This window comes from Alosa pseudoharengus, unplaced genomic scaffold (genome assembly GCF_046254945.1).
Source record: "Alosa pseudoharengus isolate Yale_2024_CS ecotype anadromous, Long Island Sound unplaced genomic scaffold, YU_APseudo_1.1 YU_APseudo_1.1_scf_8, whole genome shotgun sequence".
NCBI lineage: Eukaryota > Metazoa > Chordata > Actinopteri > Clupeiformes > Clupeidae > Alosa > Alosa pseudoharengus.
The window spans coordinates 23,316,280-23,341,180 of record NW_027468870.1 but is presented as its reverse complement, the minus strand read 5'-3'; the positions used below and the strand labels follow the sequence as shown (position 1 = coordinate 23,341,180).

At 38.5% G+C, this 24,901-nt stretch overlaps 2 protein-coding genes across 3 annotated transcripts; one reads left to right on the top strand and one right to left on the bottom strand.

Annotated features, from left to right (window-relative positions):
* The first annotated feature begins 641 nt into the window (after positions 1-641).
* Positions 642-1,961, top strand: LOC143112232 (ATP-sensitive inward rectifier potassium channel 15-like). The gene has a single exon (XM_076274480.1). It carries the CDS (start codon positions 642-644, stop codon positions 1,659-1,661), a length of 1,020 nt encoding a protein of 339 aa, XP_076130595.1. The 3' UTR covers positions 1,662-1,961.
* Positions 1,962-2,595: 634 nt separating this feature from the next.
* erg (ETS transcription factor ERG) lies at positions 2,596-21,548 on the bottom strand. Of its 2 annotated transcripts, XM_076274476.1 has the most exons (10): positions 21,416-21,548; positions 18,542-18,759; positions 14,597-14,748; positions 9,588-9,791; positions 7,329-7,409; positions 6,991-7,065; positions 6,721-6,783; positions 5,303-5,359; positions 5,088-5,135; positions 2,596-4,567 (listed from the first exon to the last, which is right to left on the bottom strand). In XM_076274476.1, exons 1-10 carry the CDS (start codon positions 21,431-21,433, stop codon positions 4,047-4,049), a joined length of 1,437 nt encoding a protein of 478 aa, XP_076130591.1. In that variant the 5' UTR covers positions 21,434-21,548; the 3' UTR covers positions 2,596-4,046. The 2 variants fall into 2 exon arrangements, with proteins under 2 accessions (XP_076130591.1, XP_076130592.1); XM_076274477.1 differs by lacking the exon at positions 7,329-7,409.
* Between the last annotated feature and the right edge of the window lie 3,353 nt (positions 21,549-24,901).

The window sequence follows — 24,901 nt, the reverse complement described above, 5'->3', positions numbered from 1 at the left end:
TCACCCTTAATGTGTATTGCATGTATCAGAGCTAATTCATCCTGGGCCAAAGTTCGTCGGTATGGGGCCCGCGTAGCGCTCTCGCACCTGGGCACACCATTGGTTTGTTACGCCACTGGACAGGTATACCTGTAGTTGAACACACACACACACACACACACACACACACACACACACACACACACGCCAGCATACAGATACACACAAGCTGGAGTATAAATTAATTGAACTGAACAACTCCAACATTGTCAGACACTGTCTGTTAGCTGTATATCTGCAAATGTCTTAGTTTTCAATAGAGTAGCACTGCTATAGCATTAGGTAGAGGTGAATACAATGGGCATTCCACCAGTCAGTCAGTCAGATGCACCTCACCTGATGTACTGAAGAGGGACATATGTCCTAAATGTCTCATTTTCCAGGAACGATGTATAATGCTGTTTAATTTCCTTTAGATAGATAGATAGATAGATAGATAGATAGATACTTTATTGATCCCCAAGGGGAAATTATTTCCTGGAAATTCTTCACGAAATTATAATAGCACCCTAATTACTCCTTAGATTTCCTTATCTCCCCCTCTGTTTTGTGATGAGATAAATAAATACAGATTTAAATCAATGAATATGTGACATTGCAGGATGACTGCCAAAAAAGTCCAGGTGCGAAGGGTTGTTTCGAAGGACGGACACAACAATGTGAAGATTGAGAATGTTGAGGGCATGGTGAAGCTGTATCTGCACGACATATGGACAACAGTGGTGGACATGAAGTGGCGCTACAAGCTTACTCTTTTTGCCTCAACGTTTGTGATGACCTGGTTCATCTTTGGTGTTCTCTTTTATCTAATTGGAATGACAAATGGAGACTTTGATAGTGAGCTGCCTTCCAATCACACCCCCTGTGTGATGAATGTAGAAACACTTACAGGGGCTTACCTATTTTCTCTTGAATCTCAGACCACCATTGGCTATGGCTTCCGTTACATTTCAGAGGAATGCCCACTTGCTATCTTCACTTTGGTGGCCCAGCTGGTTATCACTGGCCTGGCAGAGATCTTTGTCACAGGGGCACTGTTAGCTAAGCTGGCACGCCCGAAAAAGAGAGCAGAGACTATCAAGTTCAGCCAGTCAGCTGTAGTCTGCAAATACGAGGGCAAGCTGTGTCTGATGGTCAGGGTGGCCAACTTGAGGAAGAGCCTGCTGATCCAATGTAATCTGACAGGTAAGCTTCTCTTCCCCTATGTAACACATGAAGGGGAGAAGACCCAAATCCAGCAAAGCAATGTGGACTTCCAGTTGGACTCTAGTGGAGAGTGTCCCTTCCTCAGCCTTCCTCTAACATTTTACCATGTCCTGGATGAGACCAGTCCTTTGGCAGGTCTCACTGCAGAGAACCTTCAGACAAGAGACTTTGAGTTGCTGGTGACACTCAATGCAACAATGGAATCAACTGCTGCCACTTGCCAGAGCCGTACATCTTATGTGCCCCAGGAGATCATGTGGGGTTATGCATTTAAGCCAGTGCTCTTCACCACTCCAAGGGGGCGCTATGTTGCTGACTTTAATTTCTTTGACAAAATGACGCCCTGCAATGACTCCACCCTGCTCAGCAATCACACAGAGAAGCTTCAGCTTGAAGAGGAGTATCGTAGAGAGTAAATACAATTTTAACCATTTTTTTAATTGAAAGTAGTCAGTACCTTTTTCAGAACATTAAAAGGGACGCATTTTAAAAATCCCATGAGCGCCACAATGTCAGCTAGACATAAAATGTAGATATTGGACCCCGATATTTTTAAAATATAGAACTGGAATGTTACATAGGTTGCATAAACACTCATTACCCCTCTGAAATCAATTGTGTGTTGGCCCCTGATATCTATTTTTATCTGGTCTTTCCTTCTAGCCAATTCCTGTAAATATCTTATCAGTTAATAAAAACCTATGGCCTGCAAGTAGGCTTTCTGTCTGTTTGAACCTTATTAGTCTGATGCTGTTGATCCGTTTATATTTCTATTAATGCTATTGTAGAGACTGATCATGATAATAGTACACAACAATATAATAAAAAAAAATGGTCACACCCAGATTTACAAAACATGAGTGTGACCACAGAGAAACTAATGTCAACAAGAAATATGGGTGAACTGGATGTTATGAACAGCTAACACAAACTTGAACACAGAATTACTGTATATTTAATATTCTGACTTAAATTGACAGAAAAGCTCAATATGTGTTGTATTATTATACACATATTAAATATGTATTCTTTCCTTTGCATAGTTGGGAGCTGCCTCAACCCCTATATAACTGCAGGTGTACTGTACAGTGACACACTTGACAAATACATTTCTTGAAACTAACTAACTGCAAACTAATAATCTTCATGTAGGCCTATTGCACAGACAAGTTACAAACAGTTCCACCATAACCTTCAGTTTCCCGGCTCTTTTGTTGTTTTGTTATGGCAACAAAAAGTGTTGACCATTGTTAGACAGTACACACTAGATTGTCAAGGCCTAGATTTAGGTCATGTTTGTGTACAACACAACTGACAGGAGGGATAACAAATGACAAGGAGGGAAGGACATTGGCTTTACATATTGTTTATTGGAATGGCAATATAAAAATCATATAATTTATCCATGAATATGGTTTCTTCCCTTTGTAAATTCTGTCCAACATTTTAAGTTACTAGGTATATTATGCTTTAACATAGCATTTGTGTTTTCTAAAACATAAAATAAACTGTAATGCTGAGCAGGTCAGAAATAACATGCCAGGTCTCTTCTTTTATATTAGTATATATATACGAAGATTTGTGTTGTAAACACCTGCATACACAGAACTTCAAGTTCAGAGTTCAAAGGCCAGGACAAGTAAGCCAACTTTGGTTAGTTTCAATATCTTCTCAAAATCTATTACAAAATTGACTGTCCTTTGCTGGTTGAGATCAACTCATAAAGTTAAATGCATAAGTTATATATCTATCATAAGGATTATAACACTTAATTGCATACTTAACACTAACAAACGCACAGCGTTCGCGACTCAGAATAATAATAACAATAATAATAATAATAAAAATACAAAGTTGGTACTTTTGTAATTTTCTTTGGCTGTATGTTGAGTTATGTCTAGTAAGGCACTGACCAAAAACATCAAACTCACCCCTCCCCACCCGAGAGAGAGAGAGAGATTTGAGGTCATGTATAGCATTACATAAAGCCTCCAAATTCCAGTTCTTTATCACAACACTGAATGTAACATTTCAAGGCATACCCAATGAGATGGACAATCACGTAAACCACCTTTACTTTCAATAATGCCTTATGAATTGCAACATAAAATAATACTGATAAAATATTTGGCAGTTCAAATGAATAACACTTAAATTCACATGTTTTCAAACTTTCTGACTGAATTTCACCATTTTCATTGTCTTGACTTCCTGACAGTAACCTCCTGACATATCCTGCAAGTGATTGTTTCACAGTTTACTGACACTGAAACTACAGTCGTCTCAATCCCACTCCATATATAAAAAGGGCACTAATTTCTTTCTATAACAAACTTCACTTTACTGCATTTCCAAATAACTTAAATAAGGTAGTGTAATACTACATGTATATAATACTGTGTAACTGTTCATGCAGCTATGATTCAACCTCTTTGCTAACTGCCATATTTATGAACAATGCAGCGTTAAATGCAATGTAAAACTGGCAAGCATCCAACATTCACATCAACATCCACCAACTTTCATATTTCACATTCCTTGTTGTCCACAAGTAATATTTTCTCAAATGGAATTTCTTGGTAAAATATTTCATGTCCCTTCTTCCAATGTCCTAAGCATTAACAACAGTCCACCCTAACTTAGTCTCACTTTTTTTTAGCTTTCTTGTACTGTGTAATTTCCCTTCATTTCCATTTCATTCCATTTTGTTTCCTTACAAATTATGCACACGCCTGACGACATTACCCAGATCGAGGCTCTTTGTTTTTGATGACATCCTTCAGTGTGGTGCCCTGCACCTGCTAGTAGTAAGTGCCCAGATGGGAAGGCATATGTGTAGCTGGATGTCGAGTGCTGGGGTAGATGGCCCCAGTAGGAGAGTTCCAGTATGGATTAGGGGCGGCAAAGAAGCCTGATGAGGTAACGGGCAGTGCTTGAGGGTGGGGGGAAACAAAGTTCATCTTCTGCTGGTGTGCATGATAAGTGCTCATGTAGGACAAGTCTGAAGGATATTTGTACATGGAAGATTCTGGAGGGTGAGGCTGCAGAGCTTGAGCAATGCCATGGAAGTCAAACTTGTAGGCGTAGCGCTTGCCATGCACCTTGGTCATAATGTTCTTATCATAATAATAGCGCAGGGCACGACTTAGCTTGTCATAGTTCATGTTGGGTTTACTCTTGCGCTCCCCCCATCGTCGTGCCACCTCATCTGGATCTGTCATTTTGAATTCTCCATTGGTGCCCTCCCAAGTGATGCAATTTGAGTTAGAACTATCGGAAAGCAGCTCCAGCAAAAACTGCCAGAGTTGTATTTGCCCAGAGCCTTAAAGTGAGAAAACGGGAAACCATTAGAATTCAATGAACCAATAAATCAAAACATGATTGCATTGTTTTTTATGGTCTGTGAAGGACTCCAAATAAATAACAATAGGGTTTAACAAAAATCATACATTATACATACATCATACAAAAGTACATACCCAGCACACACTGCACCAAGCCTCATGTATGCATTTATGGGAGGTTTGCACAGACAAATCAGTTAAAACTCAGAAAAATGGAAGGACAAAGTGAGAGATCAGACTAAAAATACACTGGTTAAACTGGGTATATCAAACTGTCAGGGATTGGGGTTTTGCTAAAAAATGTATGTGCCTCAAAGGAAAACATTTTCTTTGTGTACAACTTTTATCAAATAATTTATGCATTATCATTTATCATTTATCATTAAAAAAGGCATTTGGCCCAGACTGTACAAAAAAAGGGCCCAACGTTTTAATCCTTATTGCACATTAAATCAGTATCACAGCCAAAAATGATCTAACTAGCCGATATGACCTCACCTGGGTTTGCAAGTCTGCTGCTTGTAGGTCCTAAGATTTGATAAGGATCTGCAAAAAACATAAACAACTGAATGCATTCATATTATCATATTCTTAACAGACATCATACAGTATAAAGGCAAGTCATTTTAATCCTCATCAAAGGTATGACTGTATAGTAAATATTATTAATATTAGAAGTATAATAATAAGCTTTACTGTAATGAAAGACAAACCTAATTGAGGTCTCTGTTCCTCAGCTTTTGTCACAATGGCTGATGGGGTTTGAGGGCCTTGAAGGATGAAATATAATAGAAAACACATATTGAAATATAATAGAAAAAACATATAATAGAAAACACATATAGAAATATAACAGAAAACACATATAATAGAAAACACATATAGAAATATAACAGAAAACACATATAGAAATTTAATAGAAAACACATAGAAATATAACAGAAAACATATATAGAAATGTAATAGAAAACACATATACACAATAGATAACAGACTGAGTTAGATTTGGCATCAATAATAAAACAAACCAATTGCTCATGGAGCATGATACAGAATATTAATTACTGAAGGGATTAGGGTAGAACCTTTGTATACTTTGTATCTTTCTAAGAGAGTAAAGCATGCACTTGCATCTACAAACAACCCTGCAGAAGTTTGGAAACACCATCTGACAATTTTGCATAATTAACCATTAAGCTTCTAATGCCGAACAAACTTGGAAGACATATTTTCATGAATAAAACCAGTGAATTATCATTATAGAAAAATACTTTAACTGTGGATTCAACAAAAAAGCTTACAGTTAATGGTTACAGTAAACATGTTTGGCCAAGTCAATTAGCAGGCATCATAGCTGCCATATATTGAAAGGTATGCTATCAATTATGTAATCAAAACGAAAAGTGTTATTGCTAGTCTTGTTGTTTATGTTTTGAAGGTAGTGTACTGCATTTTGTAAATACAAACACACACACACACACACACACACACACACACACACACACACACACGCACATATTCTAAAATGACATAGAAACAGAATGTGCCTAGCACTATGCTCTGTGCTACCCGGATGTCCATCAAAGTTTGCAAGCTAAACAGCTAGCTCCAGACCCCATTCAAAACATATTCTGTTGTAATGCTACTTAATACCTCAATCCAAGTCAATGGAAGTGTGTCCTCGTTAACACAATGGAGTGGTCAAGACCACTCAAATCCAACATAATTCTCTTTAAATCATTTTTTCTCCTTACTGGCATGTTTAGTATGATGTATAAGTATATATACTCTTTTGATCCCGTGAGGGAAATTTGGTCTCTGCATTTATCCCAATCTGTGAATTAGTGAAACACACACAGCACACAGTGTACAAACAGTGAGGTGAAGCATCCCGGCGCAGTGAGCTGCCTGCATCAACAGCAGCGCTCGGGGAGCAGTGAGGGGTTACAGTAGGTGCCTTGCTCAAGGGCACTTCAGCCGTGCCTACTGGTCGGGGTTCGAACCGGCAACCCTCCGGTTACAGGTCCGAGGTGCTAACCAGTAGGCCACGGCTGCCCCCTGGACACGGCTGCCCCCTGGACTGAGCCTGGACTGAAACATAGCTGTTGGTCCATGTGGAAACTAGCCTTACTTTTGGAGGTAGATGCTGGTTGGGATGGCCAAACTGATCGTCTCGCCACTTCATATGCCAAGTCTGTGAGAGAAAAGATCAAGCTACTACATGCAGTTTCTTCAGTCACCCATAGAGGGGCTGTAATGGTAGAAGGAATATTTTTAACTCATTATAGGGCCCCACATTAATTTGATTGTCATTTTTTTTTCACACTGTTTTCTGGATGATTTGAGCTTAAGCATCCTCCAAAGACTTCCACTGTGATGTAATCAGTAAGTTTCCACAAACCTGGCCTTGCAGGAAGCCTTGGGGTGCTGTCGGCAGAATAAACTTGAGAATTTGGAAAAATGAAGCTTGCACCTCCTGGGAAAATAGACATGAGGAGTCTGGATGCAGTACCTTCACTTGGATGTACTATTTACCAAATCCACAAATCATCTTCACGATTACAATCTAATATATTACCATTATGACTTTTTGATGATATACATGTACTTTACACAGCTTTAGTCTGCAAAACTGTGTATAATAGAGCATAAGAGTGTATGTAGTCTATATGCAATGTGCACTGTATAGGTTAAAAAGTAGAGTTTTAAGCAAAGCATAGGAGAGATGCAGAGTCTTACCTGTGTTACGGGCATGCATTAGTCGCGGGGAGTTTTGTAAGGCTTTGTCAACATCATCTGAAGTCAAGTGAGGAAGTGGAGCTGAGAAACAAAACATTCTTTTTGACATTAAATAGAAGAATGACCAAAAGAAAGCTCACAACATTCTGTGATGTGCAAGGAACTACTCATACGACCGCCAATGGCCTACACCAGCCAATGGGCTGCACTAAGTCCTGCATGGCCTGTGCATAGGCGACCACAAGGGGACAGGCAAAGGAGGAGAGAGGAGCAGAGAGAACAGCAAAGCAGACGAGGAGACGTGGATATGGAGCCAAATTAAATAAAGACTTGGCCACTGCTGCCTGTGGTTGTCTTTGACACATGCAGCTTTTAAAAGTTTTCCCTTTACTTGAATAAATGTAGAACTAGCATATGTGAATACACTTTATGGGAATGTGCCATACATTGTCTGCCAAAGAATAAATGAGAGTTAGGGATAATAGACTAGTTTTTGACATTTTCCCTTTTCTGTCTATCTATGCACAATCTTCTCATCGACCATGAGTAAAACTCAATTAATATATGGGTTTCTGAACAGGAGTGCTCCATGAAATACTGTACTTTTCACTACAATAAAAATAAAATAACTGCAAAGTTTAAAGATCAGAACCAGACAAATAATTGAATAGATATCTAGATATCTATAATTCCCTAGATTTTCATCAAGGTAAACAAGCTATAATGGCATGTCAACCATTAAACACAACGTTTAGCATAATGGCTTTTGTGTCTATATGTTAACCGATATTTTAATGGAGCTTATATGTTTATTTTGTTTAATTTAGATTGAAAACATAACAGTGTGAGTAGATAAAACAGACATTTATTTTCTCTCTCCTCACCTCTGTCTATGGTATGTCAAGTTGACTTCAATTAAATCTTTGAACTGATGTGTGATTTGATCTGGAGTAGAGAAGCATGAAAGACAATACAGACACCAAACGAAGAAAAAGGCATTGGCAACATGCAGAAAAGTGAGAAACCAACCAAAATGACTTCAACACTCATGCAAAGCCTGATATGCAGGTGCAGAATAAAATTCAGAAATATGCCAAGGCTACTTAGTCTTTCTCTCTCTCTGTGTCTGTGTGTGTGTGTGTGTGTGTGTGTGTGTGTGTGTGTGTGCGTGTGTGTGTGTGTGTGTATGTGTGTGTAGAGATGGGCAAAATACATCAATATGTATTTTAAAATCCAATACCAAATACCCTAATTTTGAATGTATCAAAATAAACTACAAAATACATTACTCACGCTATGTATCAAAATACAATACTGATTTAAAAAAATATATTCTAAATACTTCATTCAAGGGAGCATGAACCTTCCATGTATCAACTTTTTTTATCTCAAATATTTAGTCTATTATAAATCCAATAGCTACATAGAAAATACCACTCATCAAACAAATGCCTTTTTCTTTGGAAAAATTTTTTTTTTGAAAAGTCTGCCACTTAGCCATTGACAACGGTGAAGACTGTTTATCAATCCAGCAAAGAAAAGTAAATTGTCTACTGGAGCAGAGAATGGGATAATTGTGTTAAATATCACAAAAGGTGTCTGATTAGGAGATGCTGTTCCAAAGACACCAAGATGCCAATTCCCCTGTTTAAGCTAGTCAAACACTGCATGTTACTTACACTAAACATTTCATTCGGATCACGATTAATGTGCTCACAGTGTAGACCTATGTTCGACTGCTCACACTGGAAGACAGCCGACAAATTGCATTCTAAATGGAAGTTCGAGAAGAGCATGATAAAATTTGCCATACCCACGGCGTCAGACTCTTATTGCCAGCCTAACTGTTCAAGCTGCAGCATTTAGTTTGGTTGCCTGCTTTCAACCCACCACCTTCCCTCACACCCTCCATCTGCCTTGGTTATGAATAGCAGAACACAGTACACTTCTGCATGATCCCTAAGAAGCACTTCATAACCTAGCAAAACACCTTTGCCTGCTTCTGTTTTTGCCAATTTGGAACGTGAACTTGTGAATTTATGGTTAGGGGTTGGGTTTGGTAAAAATGATGTTAAGTAATTGTTCAAAAACAATTTCAAAGAACTTCAACAAATCATCTGTAAAGTCTCTATGTGCAAATGCTGTATTAGCCGCATTAATTTAGTATTTGGTGTTGGTAACAATATTGTAACCTGCCCAGTTGAACAGCTAATTGTAGGACTTATTTCAAGGCTCCACAAAGGCTGTTCTTTCACTTACTCTCTCTGAGGTAGTGAAGATGTGACAACAGGATTTCTGCACTGTAGGTTGGGGTCAGCCTCTGGAAGTCCTCCTTAGTCATCTTGCAAAGCTCCTTGCCATCAATGTTTTGGAACAGGGATATGTCTACCTCCAGCAGGGTGTACTCTTTCACTGCCCATTCAAGCCACTGACGTACATGCTCTGTTGTCCACAAGGTGGGGTCTGTGCAGAGGTAACAATCAGTGATAAATAACAGTGCAACTCCACATAATTCATTCAAGTGTTAAATAGAGGTTAGATGAAGTTTGGCTTGCTTACAATTATTAATAAATAATGATTAGGTTGGGACATTTGTGGGAGGTGTCTATACACATCCGTTTCTATTGTTTGGAGGCACTAATGTTGCACAAACAACCTAAATGGAAGTGCAAGCATATTGATTTTACCTATGGATTTGGGCTACAAATGGAGAAAACAGAAAACTGGCACGCCCGTCAAATCTTCATTACCACATTTTTTTTGTATTTCTTTTTTTAAATGCATGACAAATTTAAAAAGCATTTTGTCTCAGAGTACTTTACATGTTACAGTTCATTCTTGTCCTCGGTTGCCCATCTCACAACATGCCATATGTGTCACTCATTCATCACATAAGTGCTTCATCACATCAGTTTTCCACTGCTGCCCCTTCCCTTTGGGACTTCCTCCACAAACTCATTTGAGTGCACCAACCTGACCACATTCAAATCATCCCTAACAACTCATCTCTTCCGAACTGCTTAAACTGTATAATATAATGTTGATTAACGTTATGTTTTTCTTTCTAACTTTCTAACTGCATGCAAAGTGACTGACTATCTGCTCTTTAAATAGAATGTATTATTATTAACATTATTATTATTATTAACATTATTATTATTAGTTACTAGCAGAAAAGTACCCCAGGATTCAAGGCTAAATAGTTTTTTAGATTTGCACCTTCAGACAAATTGAGGAATCAAAGGGGCCGACATGCCCTAAAAAGCAATGGCAGGGATTCCCCCAATTGGAAGTATACAGTAAAGATCTGGGTGTGCCTTGAGTGGGATGTAGCCTTGGAAGCACCTACAAGCTCTGGTCTGTCCCCTAATAACAATCTCAAACAATTGGCAACATGTAGACTAAATTGGCAAGGAGTAGGTTTCTATTTTTGCATGCCATAGCAGGTTTGTGGAATTTTGCATCACACCCAACTCAATTCCATTTTACCAACTAATAACGTCATTAACAATTGGCGTTGTTTCAAGTAGCTTAACAGAGTCAAACACTGGAACCCCCTTGACTAGAGTAAGCATGTTTTTGTTTAGGAAAGGTCAGTTCACACATATTGGTTGGTTAACACATTAGACAGTGCACACTTTTGTAAACTCATCTCCTCGAGTTACATAATTTATTCAAAGGGTTGTGCCTTGCAATCAGAATGCTCACAAATATTGCCTCCATTGTGAGTGCAAATGTTGAGTTAAATTTAACTACATAAATTACAACCCTAATTCCCAAAAAGTTGGGACATTGTGTAAAATGCAAATAAATACAGAATGTGTTAATCTGCAAATCTCGTCACCCCAAGGACATAGACAAATGTCAAAAATTACAAATTTGATTATTTGTTGGAAATTATAAGAACTTCTATAATTTAATACCAGCATCACGTCTCAAAAGAAGTTGGGACAGGAGCAACACAAGACTGGAAAGGTTGTGTAAAGATAAAGACAACAACAGGAGGAACATTTCACAACTAATTAACTGCCACCGTGATTGGTCATAAAAAGAGCATCCCATCTGAGTTTCTCAGAAGTAAAGATGTGGAGGTATTCATCAATCTGTGTAAACCTGTGTGGGCAAGTGTGCGGTGCAAACCTGTGTGGGCCTGTGTGCAGTTTCAGGTATTTTTGGCAACTGTAGAGCTCGCCTAGAGTTGCAATATTTATATTTTACTCTGCCGTTGTAAATAGCCTACTCGTGGCTTGTTCCCCCTGTACATAATGAAAATGCTTTGAAAACTATCTCCTATATCTACTGACAAGGTAATGTTTCACGATTCTCGTGAGAAGTCTTCGGGTCGACTATTCTTGAAGTTGCATGGCTGGTTCTCTCGTTAGCGACTTGCTATGGCTATGCCGTATGGCTATAGGTGAACGATTCCCTATTACAAGTTCGTTTATCATCAAATTGGCTTTGTGAAGGTTCTATTAAAGGGACACCAGGCAACGTTTTCGTGTTAATTAATCATCTTCGTAAGTCGGTATATGGTTAAATGACTCATTACGGGGCGAATGAAGGCTCTCTTGCCCGCCCCTACTGCCTGTAGGAAGAATATCCCACTTGCAAGTTCGGTGTATCCTACCTGCCGACCGAAGCAGGATCAGTTTACAGCACAGAGGCAGGCTAACGAAACGCTAGAGATTGTTGCAAACGTGTGTATAATGGCAGAGCCGGAAAAGAGGAAAAGAGCTTCAGACCGAGCAGTTTCATAGAGAAAAAGCATCAGGCTTGCCTGGTGTCCCTTTAAGGTGAAAATCTTGCATAGTGTACCATGAAATTGTAAAGTATTTGGGGATTTCATTATCTACAGTACATAATATTATCAAAAAATATTTTGAGAATCCAGAGAAATCTTTGAAAACAATGGACAGGACTGAAAAACAATATTGGATGGCCTTGGTCTTTTGGACCTCAGATGGCACTGCATTAAAAACCAGACCTGTTTCTGTAAAGAACATCATTGTCTTTCATCTTTTTGAGCTCAGAAAAACTTCCGATAACCATTGTCTATGAGCAGTTTGATGCCCCATTCACAAATACTAGTGTAAACCCTACCGTACAAAGAAAAAATTTATTTAGACATGATACAGAAATGCTGCCGTCTTATCTGGGCCCAAGCTCATTTAAGATGGACTGAGGTTACGTGGAAAACGGTCCTGTGGTTAGACCAATCAAAAAAATCATGGACTCCTCTCTGGCTAAAGAGGAGAGGGACTCTCCAACTATCCAACTTGTTATAGTGCTCAGTTCAAAACCCATCTATGATGGTATGGCTGTGCATTAGTGAGATGGCATGGGCATCTTGCACATCTGGCAAGGCAGAGTTTCTGAATGATGTACACAGGTTTTGAGCAACATATGTTGCCATCCAGACAACATTTTTTTCAGGGAAGACCTGATTGGCATGGTTTTATTTCAGTTAGCCTAATAGCTGGTTTGATTTGCATTGAGAGATGATCAGATAGTGCCCCATGCCAATCTCTAGGTATGGTGAAGGATATGTGATAATGTGGGGCTATTTTAATTCCAAAGGCCAAGGGAACTTTATCAGGATGCATAGTATCCTGGATCCATGAAATAACTGGCCTTTAAAAATAAAAATCTGCCTGCGTCTATGGGAATTTAACATAGGGGTGTGTATACTTATGCCCCCTGTATTTATTTATTTACGATACATTATTCATTCACAATTCAAGAAAATTGGTGTCCTTAAAGGTTGGATTTTTCCTCATTTTTTAAATTAAGGCATTAAGATCAATTTCCAAAAGTTGACTTTTATTCCTCTTTTAAGTCAACTTTAGTATGGGTGTGTAAACTTATGAGCACAACTGTATATATTTCTCTCCTTCAACATTTGATATGTTGTCTATGTCCTTTTTGCAGCTAAATATGGGTTTACGAGATTTATAGATTATCACATTCTATTTCTTTTTTTTGCATTTTACACACCGTTCCTACTATTTACAGGGACACCAGGCAACGTTTTCGTGTTAATTAATCATCTTCGTAAGTCGGTATATGGTTAAATGACTCATTACGGGGCTCTCTTGACCGCTCCGTGTGTATAATGGCAGAGCTGGCGAAGAAGCAGCGAAAACCCTTGACGGAAGACGCAAAGAAAAGGAAAAGAGCTTCAGACCGAGTGAGGGGGAGTTTCGTAGAGAAAAAGCATCAGGCTTGCCTGGTGTCCCTTTAAGAATTGGGGTTATAAAATAAATCCATTAGATTTAGACTAGATGTAAATTGAATTAATTAATTAGATACATTCCAATATGTAAAGAGCACAGGTTCTGTAGTTAACTCTCGGGGATGGCATCCATGACTGCACTGTTTTCAACAGTTCATCACATCATGAAATTCCATTGAGCAAGACGACCATTGTCAAACACTAAATGAAAGGGGAAAACAGGATGTTCTTAACATACTCCATCATTGGCCTTGACAGCTTCAGTTAAAGAGGAAGTGAAGCTTAAAGACAAAAAACTGTTGCTTATTCTCAAAGAAAGCTAAGTACAATTTTCACATCTTAAATTAATCAGCATTAAATACAATTAAAATGCAAACTGCTAAAAAAACTAAATTGTTTTACATGGTATGTTTGCCTATGTTTTATTGAGCATCTGTAGATATTAAGAGAAGCCAGCATATTTACACAAATATATTGTTCATTAGAGTACGAGAACCTTGCCAACAAGTCTCTGGTCAATAAATCACAGGTAATACTCAGTCTTTTGTGTTGGGTTGGTGCATGGTGTTTCATGATAAGAATACCTTTCTCCCCCTGGCTGACTCTATGACATACAATTCCAAACACTATCCACCCCTTTTGGAACTCAACCATAGGAAATAGTCTAGACAAGGAGCACATATTTGCAACAAACACGCTTCTGTGCAGCAGATCTCAGGAAACAGCTTTTTGACAGATGAATGCAGGCAGAGCAGGGAGGCTACTGGTCTCTTATCAAAACCCTCCCCCATATTTAGACCTGGACTAAACTTTTTAGGAGTAGTAAAGACCTGGACTAAACTTTTTAGGACTAATGACTCGGCCTAAACCTTTTAGGAGTAATGACTCGGCCTAAACTTTTTAGGAGTAATGACTCGGCCTAAACTTTTTAGGAGTAATGACTTGTCCTAAACTTTTTAGGAGTAATGACTTGTCTAACCACCAATAGTGGGAGTTGATGTGGCTGTACAGAGCCATCAGACTTATCAGACAATACCTGCAGGCACAATGACACGACGCTCATTGGTGGTCATGTTTGGGGGAGGGATGTGCTTGTCCTCTATGTAGCTGCCATAGTTCACTGGCACACCATCACTTCCACTGCTGTGCTTTGGTCCTTTCCCCACACTGCAGTCATTTGGAGAATTCCTGCATGCACAAGGAAAGGATAATTTCAGAAAGAATAGACTCAAAATAGATTCGCTTAAAATATGTGGTAAATTAAGTACATTACACAGACTATGTAGATAACATAGTAAGAAATAAACATAGAAAAAATGGATTAAAAACAACAAATAAAACATATATAAAGAAGTACATTTCATACATACATACTGTAACATTAAATTGCAAAAATAAAAGAGAAGATCTAAACTTTTTCAACCACTGATCACAAATGAAACTAATTCTCTTTATGTCTATACATCCTTTTAAGCAAACAAAAATGGAGGCAAGTAGATTTTGATAAAATAGTGCCAGGGGCCTCTGCACTCGATAAATTACCCCAAACCCGATTATTATGCTTCCATTATTATGGCTGGAGAGTCCCCTGTGGGTGAAGCCACCAGATGTTGTGGATTTAAGATGGAATGTCACATCAATTTATATCAACCTGCCATAGCCAAGATATGTGCAATTTGAACTCTGGAATTGTCATGTGCCAACCAACTGTTGCCATGGCCTTGGTAGACTGTTTAGTAAAGAAGTGTTTTCCTGGGTTTGGTGTAACCCAATTTGAGTCACAAGTTTAATGGAAACTAAATAGGTGTTGTAAAGACTTTCCATGTCCTTAAATAATTTCTACAAAAATGTAATATTCTGTACATTTAAAAGAGAAAAAGTTATTATTTTAACTATTTCAGCACTTGCCACTTACTTTTCTTGCTTTACTGTGCTCTTCTTGCTAGGAGATATCATTTTTCCAACAAAATGTCAGCTATACATGTCTAATACATATTTCAAACTCTGCTGTTTATCCTGTCCTCTTGCTGTACAGACCAAATGTTACATGAAAGGAAAATAAAGTGACTTCACAATTGCTACTGTGTTTATGCTTGCTTCAGTTCTAAGTTTGTCATTCATGACTCAATCCATAACATCAGTACAAATCTCAGCATGATATAAAGGTGCAGTGCAGTCCTTGTTTATAATCCCATTACATGTTTGGTCACATTCTGACCTAAAAAAGGGTGGTTCTCCATTTGTTGTAAATGTCCTACATGCAAATTTGATGACAAGGACAATCAATCTAGGAAGCAAGCAAAATTAAACAATACAACATTGGCCCACAAAACAGAGATTAAACATGTCTCAAAGTGGGATCCAGGGACCTTTGGGAGTCTGGGCCAATGGCACAAAATATGTATTTATTTATTTTTGTGAGATTTTGCTTTCTGAATGCAGGCAGTACCTCCCTTCATATCTACAGTATATGATATAAGATATGTGTGTTCAAGTCAGACAAAACGTGAATATCATACGTTTGTTGCCTGTGGCTGACAACTCAGAGAAACATTTAATATGTCTTCAAATAAAATATATGAATACACTGCCTTGAACACCAACCCAGGCCTACTTCTAACTAGCTATAAAAGACTGTGGGCCCTATCATGAAATCCAAAAATCGCTATCTTACACCCTCTAAAAATCATTACGTCACTGACCAAGAAAAACCTGGTCTATAGCGAAAGGCACATATAAAGCACAGCTGAAGATGCACTGTCACAAGATATAAGCAGCCCTTAGCAACCGGTCCCAAAAAACTCCTCTGCAGGATAAATATCCTTAGGATTTTTATTCAGTCATTCGAACATTATTAGACTAAGTGTTGCTAGTGTTGTTGTCAATAGTGAAAGTAAATAATTGTGTAGAACTGTTCTGCCGTTGACTATGAGACCATGGTGAAGTTAGTTTCCTTTTGCCTATGAGTTCAAATAATAGGCGAGTGCAGAATGCATGTAGGCTATTCACACACAGGTTTTAGTAAAGCAAGTAGCCTACTAGTGGAATTGTGTAAGCAGATTCCTTCAGATGCGTTGACTGTCAAAATGCCGACGGACTGTTTGATGTTGCGCTTCTGGCTCTTAAAGAGAATTACAGATGTCATTATCATTGGATACTACGCCCAAAACACACCCATGACTGTTTAAGAAACATAAGAACAACCCTTTTGAACAATGCACCCAGAGTTTGCTCATAAAACCACTCCATTAAATTATTGAAAGTAAACTTTGCATCTCTGACCAGACATTTCAGATCGCCAAGATAGGGCACTATGACTAGTAAGACAATTAGTTGGGAGCAAAACTAGTTTAGCCCAATGAAAGGGAATGTTTAGTGCCAGTCCTTGCTGAACTCATCTTGCTTGACCTATAAGCTGCTTTTGACACAGTCAACCACCGCATCCTACTATCCATACTCTCAATCATGGTTTGAATCCTACCTCACAGAGCGTTCGTTTAATGTGTCATGACTAGGACACAATTCCGCATCTCACTGCCTTGCCATAGGGGTGCCCCAAGGCTCAGTGCTGAGGCCCCTTCTCTTTGTTGTGTACACTACTTCATTGGACCCAATAATCCACACACGGCTTCTCATATCACTGCTATGCAAATGATACACAACTTTATCTATCCTTCCCGCCTGATGATGCCACAGTCTCGATGTGGATCCTGGGCTGTCTCTCTGGCATATCCACTTGGATGAAAGAACATCACCTCCAGCTAAACCTTTCTAAGACTGAACTACTGGTTTTCCTAACCAAACAAACCATACATCACATTATCATCAAAACTGACACCCTCTCTCTTGCACCTACCAAGGTGGCAAGAAACTTAAGTGTCATGATTGATGACCAGCTAACCTTCTCTGTCCATGTTTCCTCTGTCACCCGGTTATGCCGCTTTGCACTATTCAATATAGACCAATCACACCGTACCTAACCCAACACGCCACTTAGCTCCTAGTACAGACCATGGTTATCTCACGCCTTGACTTACTCCCCATGGGCCTTCCAGCTTGTGCGGTAAAACCATTACAGATTGTCCAGAATGCTACAGCCTGTCTGGTCTTCAGTAAACCAAAAAGGACACATGTTACCCCGCTGTCCGGTGAGCTCCACTTGGCCACCCGCATCAAATTCAAGTCACTAATGCTTGCAAAGTGATTGCTGAGTCTGCACCCACTTAAGTGCTTTCATGAAGGCCGCTGCACTCCTCCAAGGAACGTCGCCTGCACTGCCGCCCCCACGGCAATCCAGACTTTTTTCATCTGTGGTCCCCCAATGGTGGAACGATCTGCCATGTCCCATCAGAGCAGGGGCGTCCCTCTCCATCTTCAAACTCTTGAAACACAACTCTTCCAAGAATACCTTCTTTCCTAGCACTTCTGACAACCTCAAACATAGGGCTGGGCGATACATTGTTTAATTCGAATTTGTTTCGATTTATTTGAATGAAAATCAATATTCTCTTTAACTTCCACCACCAACACTTTTCAAAGTCAGATAGCTAATTTGGGTAATTAAAGGTGCAGCATGGAGGATGTATTAACATTAATATTAGGCTCTGTGTTCATAAGTGTATATCTACCTGTAACTACAGTACAAATCATTGTGTTTTTATTAGCCCTTCATATAAAAGAGTGGATCCTCATCCACAGAGTCAACTATGGTTTTACTGCAGTCCAGAATCGACACACCAAAACACTGTGTTTAGGGAGAGCCTTTCTAAATGTGGTGACACTTCAAGACCACTGTGAATGAATGATTTCATCACAAACTGAATAGTGCACAGAAAAGTGAAATATGCTCTGGACCTTTGCATCACACAACCTAGCAAAGTTAAACTGACACACACAATCTTCCAGTTCAGTTAGGTATCCCTGCAAGCTGTGCTTAGGGTGAACAGTCACAATCAATACAGCAGGGTGAGGAACACCTTACCTGGAGCCATTGACTTGGCTGGTGTTGCATTCCATTTTGATGCTGCCTCTGGCCAGTGGTTGGGTTAGCCAGTCTTGTGGGTGGACACTGGGACTAATCTTGGCGGTCTGGCCATACTCACTGGCAGAAGATGCAGTCATATTGGTCTTGGGATGATGTGACTGTCCGTAGGCACACTCAAACAATGACTGATCCTCACTCACCACTGACAATGCTTCCTGAGATGAAAGATATATTTTTCATATACTTAAAAGGCCTTATGCTATTATCAATGGACAAACATCTATTGTGTAATCTATCTACAGTATCTATAATATAATATACAACCTACATACAATGTCATCTATCTATGTATCTACATATATTGATCTATCTATCTATCTATCTATCTATCTATCTATCTATATATCTATCAATCATACAACTCAACTCAAAACAGTGTTGGTAATTTAATCAGAACACAGAAACATTTTACCCTTTGGTAGACAAGTAATACATTTCAATGCAGTCTTCAATGAGAAAGGGATCAACATTGCCACTACATTGACTAATGACAGGTCACAAGGATCATTAGAAGAATAGGAAACATCTAGCCCCTGTTATAAAAGTAACTTACACCTAAAAGAGCAGCAAAAGATATCATTATATCATTTCTGCCTAAAAGGTTTAAGTGTACCTAAAAGTTCTATACTAACCCCAAAATGATTAAATCCCTTGGCTTTGATCAGGGAATAATCTACAAAGCTGAAAACTAGTAACACCCATACACAAAGCTGAAAACTAGTGACACCCATATCCAACATAATGGACTCAATATTGTGTGGAATCTCAAAACTTGGATGGTAAGGGATTGGGGAATGATGTTACAAATAATTTCAGATTCAGCAAAGCAGTAGCAATAACAAAGAGTTTTTATTCCCTGAAAACCTTTCCATTCATATGAGTTTGTGATGTCATACAATTACACTGCTTCACCTAAAGTACAGTATCCCCTGACTTTGATACAGCTGTGACAGACAATGGAATTCAATGATACATGATGTTCATTCATGGAGAACAGGCCGATGGCTGACACTGGCTCAGCGGTATGCCAGCAGAAAGGAAGCTCTGCTCTCAGGGCATTTCCTGCATTGAAAGTTCCTGATGGAGGTGGGTAATGGAAAAAAGGAAGTGCTTGTCCATCGGCATTCTGATTGTGGGCTACATGGTGAAGGCTTTCGAAAGCATGGCCCTCACTAATGGAGGTGGAAGAGACGAGGAGCACACCCTGGCATTTACATCACAAGAATGAAGGGCATTAACCTCTGAGTAACATCAACAGTGTACACTTGCCCTTACATTTCCCTACCATCAGCAGCATAATGTTGTATGTGTTATTGTTGCAGCCAACTCCCTGATTCCTTCACTTTGTTTCTTTTCCATTTGGACAGGAGAGATTGCCTTCCCTACTTTGTTATACAATATATACAGTATATATATATATATATATGGTGATTCTTGATGTTTTACAGCTATTTATGTTCCATGTTCCTTATCATAAAACATTGACAGAAGTACAGATCATTCTGTAAAATTATTTATTTTGCTGAATATTGTGTGATATGCTGCAGGTACAATATAGTACCTCTCATTTTATTATCTCATAATTTACAAATATATATAAATATTTATTTATATATATATATATATATATATATATATATATATATATATATATATATATATATATATATCACTCATCTTAAGTATATCTGAACTCTACATCCTTGCATCCCTAATGTCCTTACAGCAATGTAGACATTTTCCTCTCTCCCTTCTGGGACTAATGACTTGCTATGTTGCATTTACTAACAGTCTAATTTAATGGCAATATGCCAGATAAGTGAAGGCCTTGTCATTTTTCTTTCAGCAAATCAATGGCACATTATTACTGTATTATTATTATTATTAGTAGTAGTAGTAGTAGTAGTAGTATTGTTGTTGTTGTTGTATTAATAGTAGTATGAATGCTTTACTATGTTGTATGACAGATAATGTATTTCAACATGTACTGTAAAAAGGAAAGAGAGTACTTCTTAAAATGTCTGACTGCCTGAGGTCCTGAGTCAATATTGAAATAGCTGAAATATCTATTTTTTTATTAACACAATGCCTATAACTAATACGCATTAGCTCAGAAAGCTTCTTCCCTCAAGGATCAAACCATAATACCGCTGTACAAAAATGTTGTACAGCAGACGGAATCTCCAATTGTGTTATTTAGACTGAACATCAAAACAAATGATTACAGCTTCCATGTTTTACAATTATTGTTCATGAGAAGCTCAAGTACTCATTATGAACAACTTGATGGACAAAATGCAAAATTGATTAAGCCACAAAGTCACATAAAAAATATTTTCTGTATTGTAGTTGTGATACCAAAGAGTATGGTATATATAATAATTTTATGAATGGTTAATATTTGTAAGTTTTTCTTCGATGTTGTTTTGTATATTGTATAAAATTATTTTATTGCCACGGTTAATTGATCAGTTAATCATTGATAAACCCTCAAAATAAAACTACTCCATCCAGAACAATGTTAAAAATTAGATGTGACTACCCTATCAATATCCACTTGACAATTCACAAACCAATAAACCAAATCTCCAGTATCATGGAGATATTTGAGATTTGTAAAGCCATCTCAACAGCTGGAACAAGGAAAAGGAAATTTACAAGACAGCGAAAAGGAAATCTTGCTTTACTGGTACGGGTGTTACCGCTCCCTCTCAATCTGATTGCCGCATAATGTTTTTAAAAATCGTTGATAGTAACTACAGAACTATCTAAATTAACCAGTGTGCAAAGTTTTAAAAATTTGTGACTTACCTTTATAGTGCTTGCCATTCTTGATCAGGACTTTTTAGTCCTGTTTTATATATGTGACTGTTATTCTGTTTTTTTTTGTCTTTTTTCTGAATAGTGAGCAAGTTAGAGGTCTACTAAGCGTTGTTTGGAGCGGATGAGATTGTGCTAACGTTGGGAAGTGAATTCAGCCAATAGCAGGAAGAGGTTTCTATTGGTTCTGGCCACCACAACTCTAAGAAACAGGATATTTGGGAGCTAGGAGATAAGAGGAGGTAAAACAATGTTGTTCCTGATGATGAGCGTTAGAAGATTTCTGCTCTAAGGTCAAGTCAGGAGGGATACTCAATTCTCACTGACCAGGTGACAAGGTGCAAAATGATAATGAGAAAAAGTATATCAGTAAAAGTTGGCTATATCCTAAAATCCAAGTATGGAGATTCTAAACACTATGTTTAATGACAGAGACGCCTGAGGATTGCACAAGATCTAAAAAAATGAAATTTTCTTTATGAAACTAATTCCACTTTCAAGACCACTCTCTGCTTTCAATAGCACTTTCTCTCATCAGGCCATTGTCAGCTGAATAATGCTTATTACAGTTTGAGAAAGAAGGGTTTTCAGAGGAACAAACAGGTTTGGTAACAGGCCTGACTATCAACTGTAGATTGAAATCAACACAAAGCCCATTTATTTAACACAGTAATTAACAATTAAGTGCAATGACCATGTTGTGATACTACTGTTAACAGTTAATTCAACAAAATGGATAGTTATCTATCTCACATTTTGTTCTTGAAACAATTTAAATGTTATCCATACTGTTGGATTGGATTTACTGCCTTAAGGGCAAACTGTCATTTATGTATTAAGTTGTATAAAACACTTTCTGTTTGGGTTTCACAAGTAAATACAAGTCTGTATTATTTGATTGTTGTTCACATAAACCATATTACAACCAATGATCACAAGATAACCTCTGTCGACACAACAAATCAAATAGATTTTTTACTTCAGGATAATATCATGTTTGTTTCATGCCCAACATGTTGTCTTCCTTATATCTTTCCAACTTTGTCCCTTGCATCTGTTGAAATTTTTATGGCCTTCTGCAGGAAGTCTGTAGGAAATGACCCCTGTTCCCCTCTCACACTGAGCTCGAGCTGGCCTCTGCTGGTGGCACACAAGCGTCCAGTGGGCTCTAAGTGGAAACGCTTTCTCCATGGGGTTCTGGGAAGCTGGGCTGGGCCTGCTCACAGGAATGTCCTGATCAGCAACACACCTTACAATCTCTAGGCTATAATTATCATCCACTTTTCCTCCCCACAGCTGTCCTCTACAGAGAACACCCTCAACACAAATACAATTAATGGAGGAAACAAAAACATCAAGAGCTTATACATTAAGTCAACATTCATGCCACTGGCACCCCATACCTGGCAATCAGGTCATTGAATGTAGAAATTACTCATAACGAGGGATAATGGGGGGTGGGTGACTTATGTTTCTGCCTGTTGATAGCTCCATCTAGAGCTTGTGACACACACCTACACCCAAAACAAACGGTGAAGAAACCATCTGAACGCAGAACTTTCTCAGATATAAATACCTGGGTGCTTCACACACTTCACAGTAAACAAGGGAAAATAAAAGATTATCACAGCTGAAAATTATGTTCCTCACAGTAACCCAAAACGTGTCTACTGAACACAGCAGAGACTGGATGAACTTCAGGCCTAACCTCAATCTTAGGGGCAGACATACCATCGGTGGCAATAGCCTGATCTACAATAGCCTGATCATTCAGCTTACCAGGAAACTTGAAACCACGAAAGCACCTGTCCAGGCTTCAAGACATCTGGCTTAGGCTTAGTAAACCACACAGCACCGTGCTTATCCACATCAACCTGAGGCACCAGTGTGTTTAATAGACTCAATAGTTTTCCCATCACAGGGTATATGGTCAGAGTGCTAAGAAAACGGTCCCAAGCCTGTTCTCTACAAGACTCAAAGAACTTCCTAACCTAAGATTTATACATTGATATGCAAAAGAAAATCAGCTACAGTATGAGGTTAATACTCATGGGTGGGCTATAAATGGGATGCCTTTCTTTTCTTAATTCTTCTTTTGGATTAAAGCTTGATCTGATTTTGATTGACTGAGCTATTGGCCATCTTGTGGGCACTCAACCCACAATAAAGTGTTTTCGTACATGCCACAGATGTAACATAAAACGCTGTGATTCAGTTTATACACAATGTGTCCAATACACAGGAAGTGACTGTCCTTAAAAAACTAGTTTAGTTTACTACCTGTTGTTAACTTAATAAAATAAAGGCCTCAATGAGTCAACTAGAAAAAATTAAGGAATGCTAAAGTACAATAAAATACAAGAATGGCGAGGATTATTTAATATAATAAGTTATTATTTATGACATGTATTAGACAAGAGTAGATCATACATGGGATTACTGCAAGATTACTGAATTTAATTGCATGATTAATATTTATTTAATAAATAAATGTCTGTCTGACATCAAGGCATGGATGGGTGCAAACTTCCTCAACCTCAATGAGAGTAAAACCGAAATAATTATTTTGGGCAAAACTTCTCCAGTCTTCTCCACCGATTCCCTGGGCCCTCTCGCCTCTAACATCAGGCCCTCTGTCAGAAATCTGGGCGTGATTTTTGACAGTGCCTTCAAGTTTGAGCAGCAGGTCAGTACAGTAGTCAGGAAAAGCTTTTTCCACCTGAGAACCATAGCTAAGACCAAAGCCTACCTGCCCCAGAGTGATCTAGAGAGAGTCATCCATGCTTTCATAACCTCTCAACTGGACTATTGCAATGCTCTATACGCTGGCATTGACCATTCCCAGATCTGCAGCCTGCAGTTGGTTCAGAATTCAGCTGCCCTACTCCTCACCTGACTTAAATTAATCATCATAGCCAGACAGTTATATTAAAAATAATATGTTTTCCTTTTTGGTCATCATGACCATCTGTTGCTTGACAAAACACTTGCCTCAGGCATGGTAGCTGGTTGGCTCCCAGGAGAATCATATGTTCTCTATTTCAGATTCCTTAGAAGTGCTACATCATCAGATATCATAGTGATGGCCAGAGAGCCACTATTGCTTTTTCATACATGTTGTACTATAATTTAGAAGAAAATATTTACTAAGACTTCATGCCACATATTTGTGAATTATAAAATTCACAAATGATAAAATTCATGACAATGACAAAGTTAACCAGAGAAATGTCATGATGTCAAATTAAGCATCTCTGCAAAAAGATTCAGATCTTAGGGAGGGAATATAACCCTACATGTACTGCAAGACCAGGAAGTGGTAGACCACAAGGTCTTGCCTACTCAGCAGTGAGAGGGGCATGCACTCTATGAGACTGTACATGTAGGGATGTGGCATCCCATAAATCTTAAGTTGGTGTGTGTTTGGTCTGTATCTGTGCTGCGTGCATTTTTTACTCTGCACCAGAGAACCTGCCA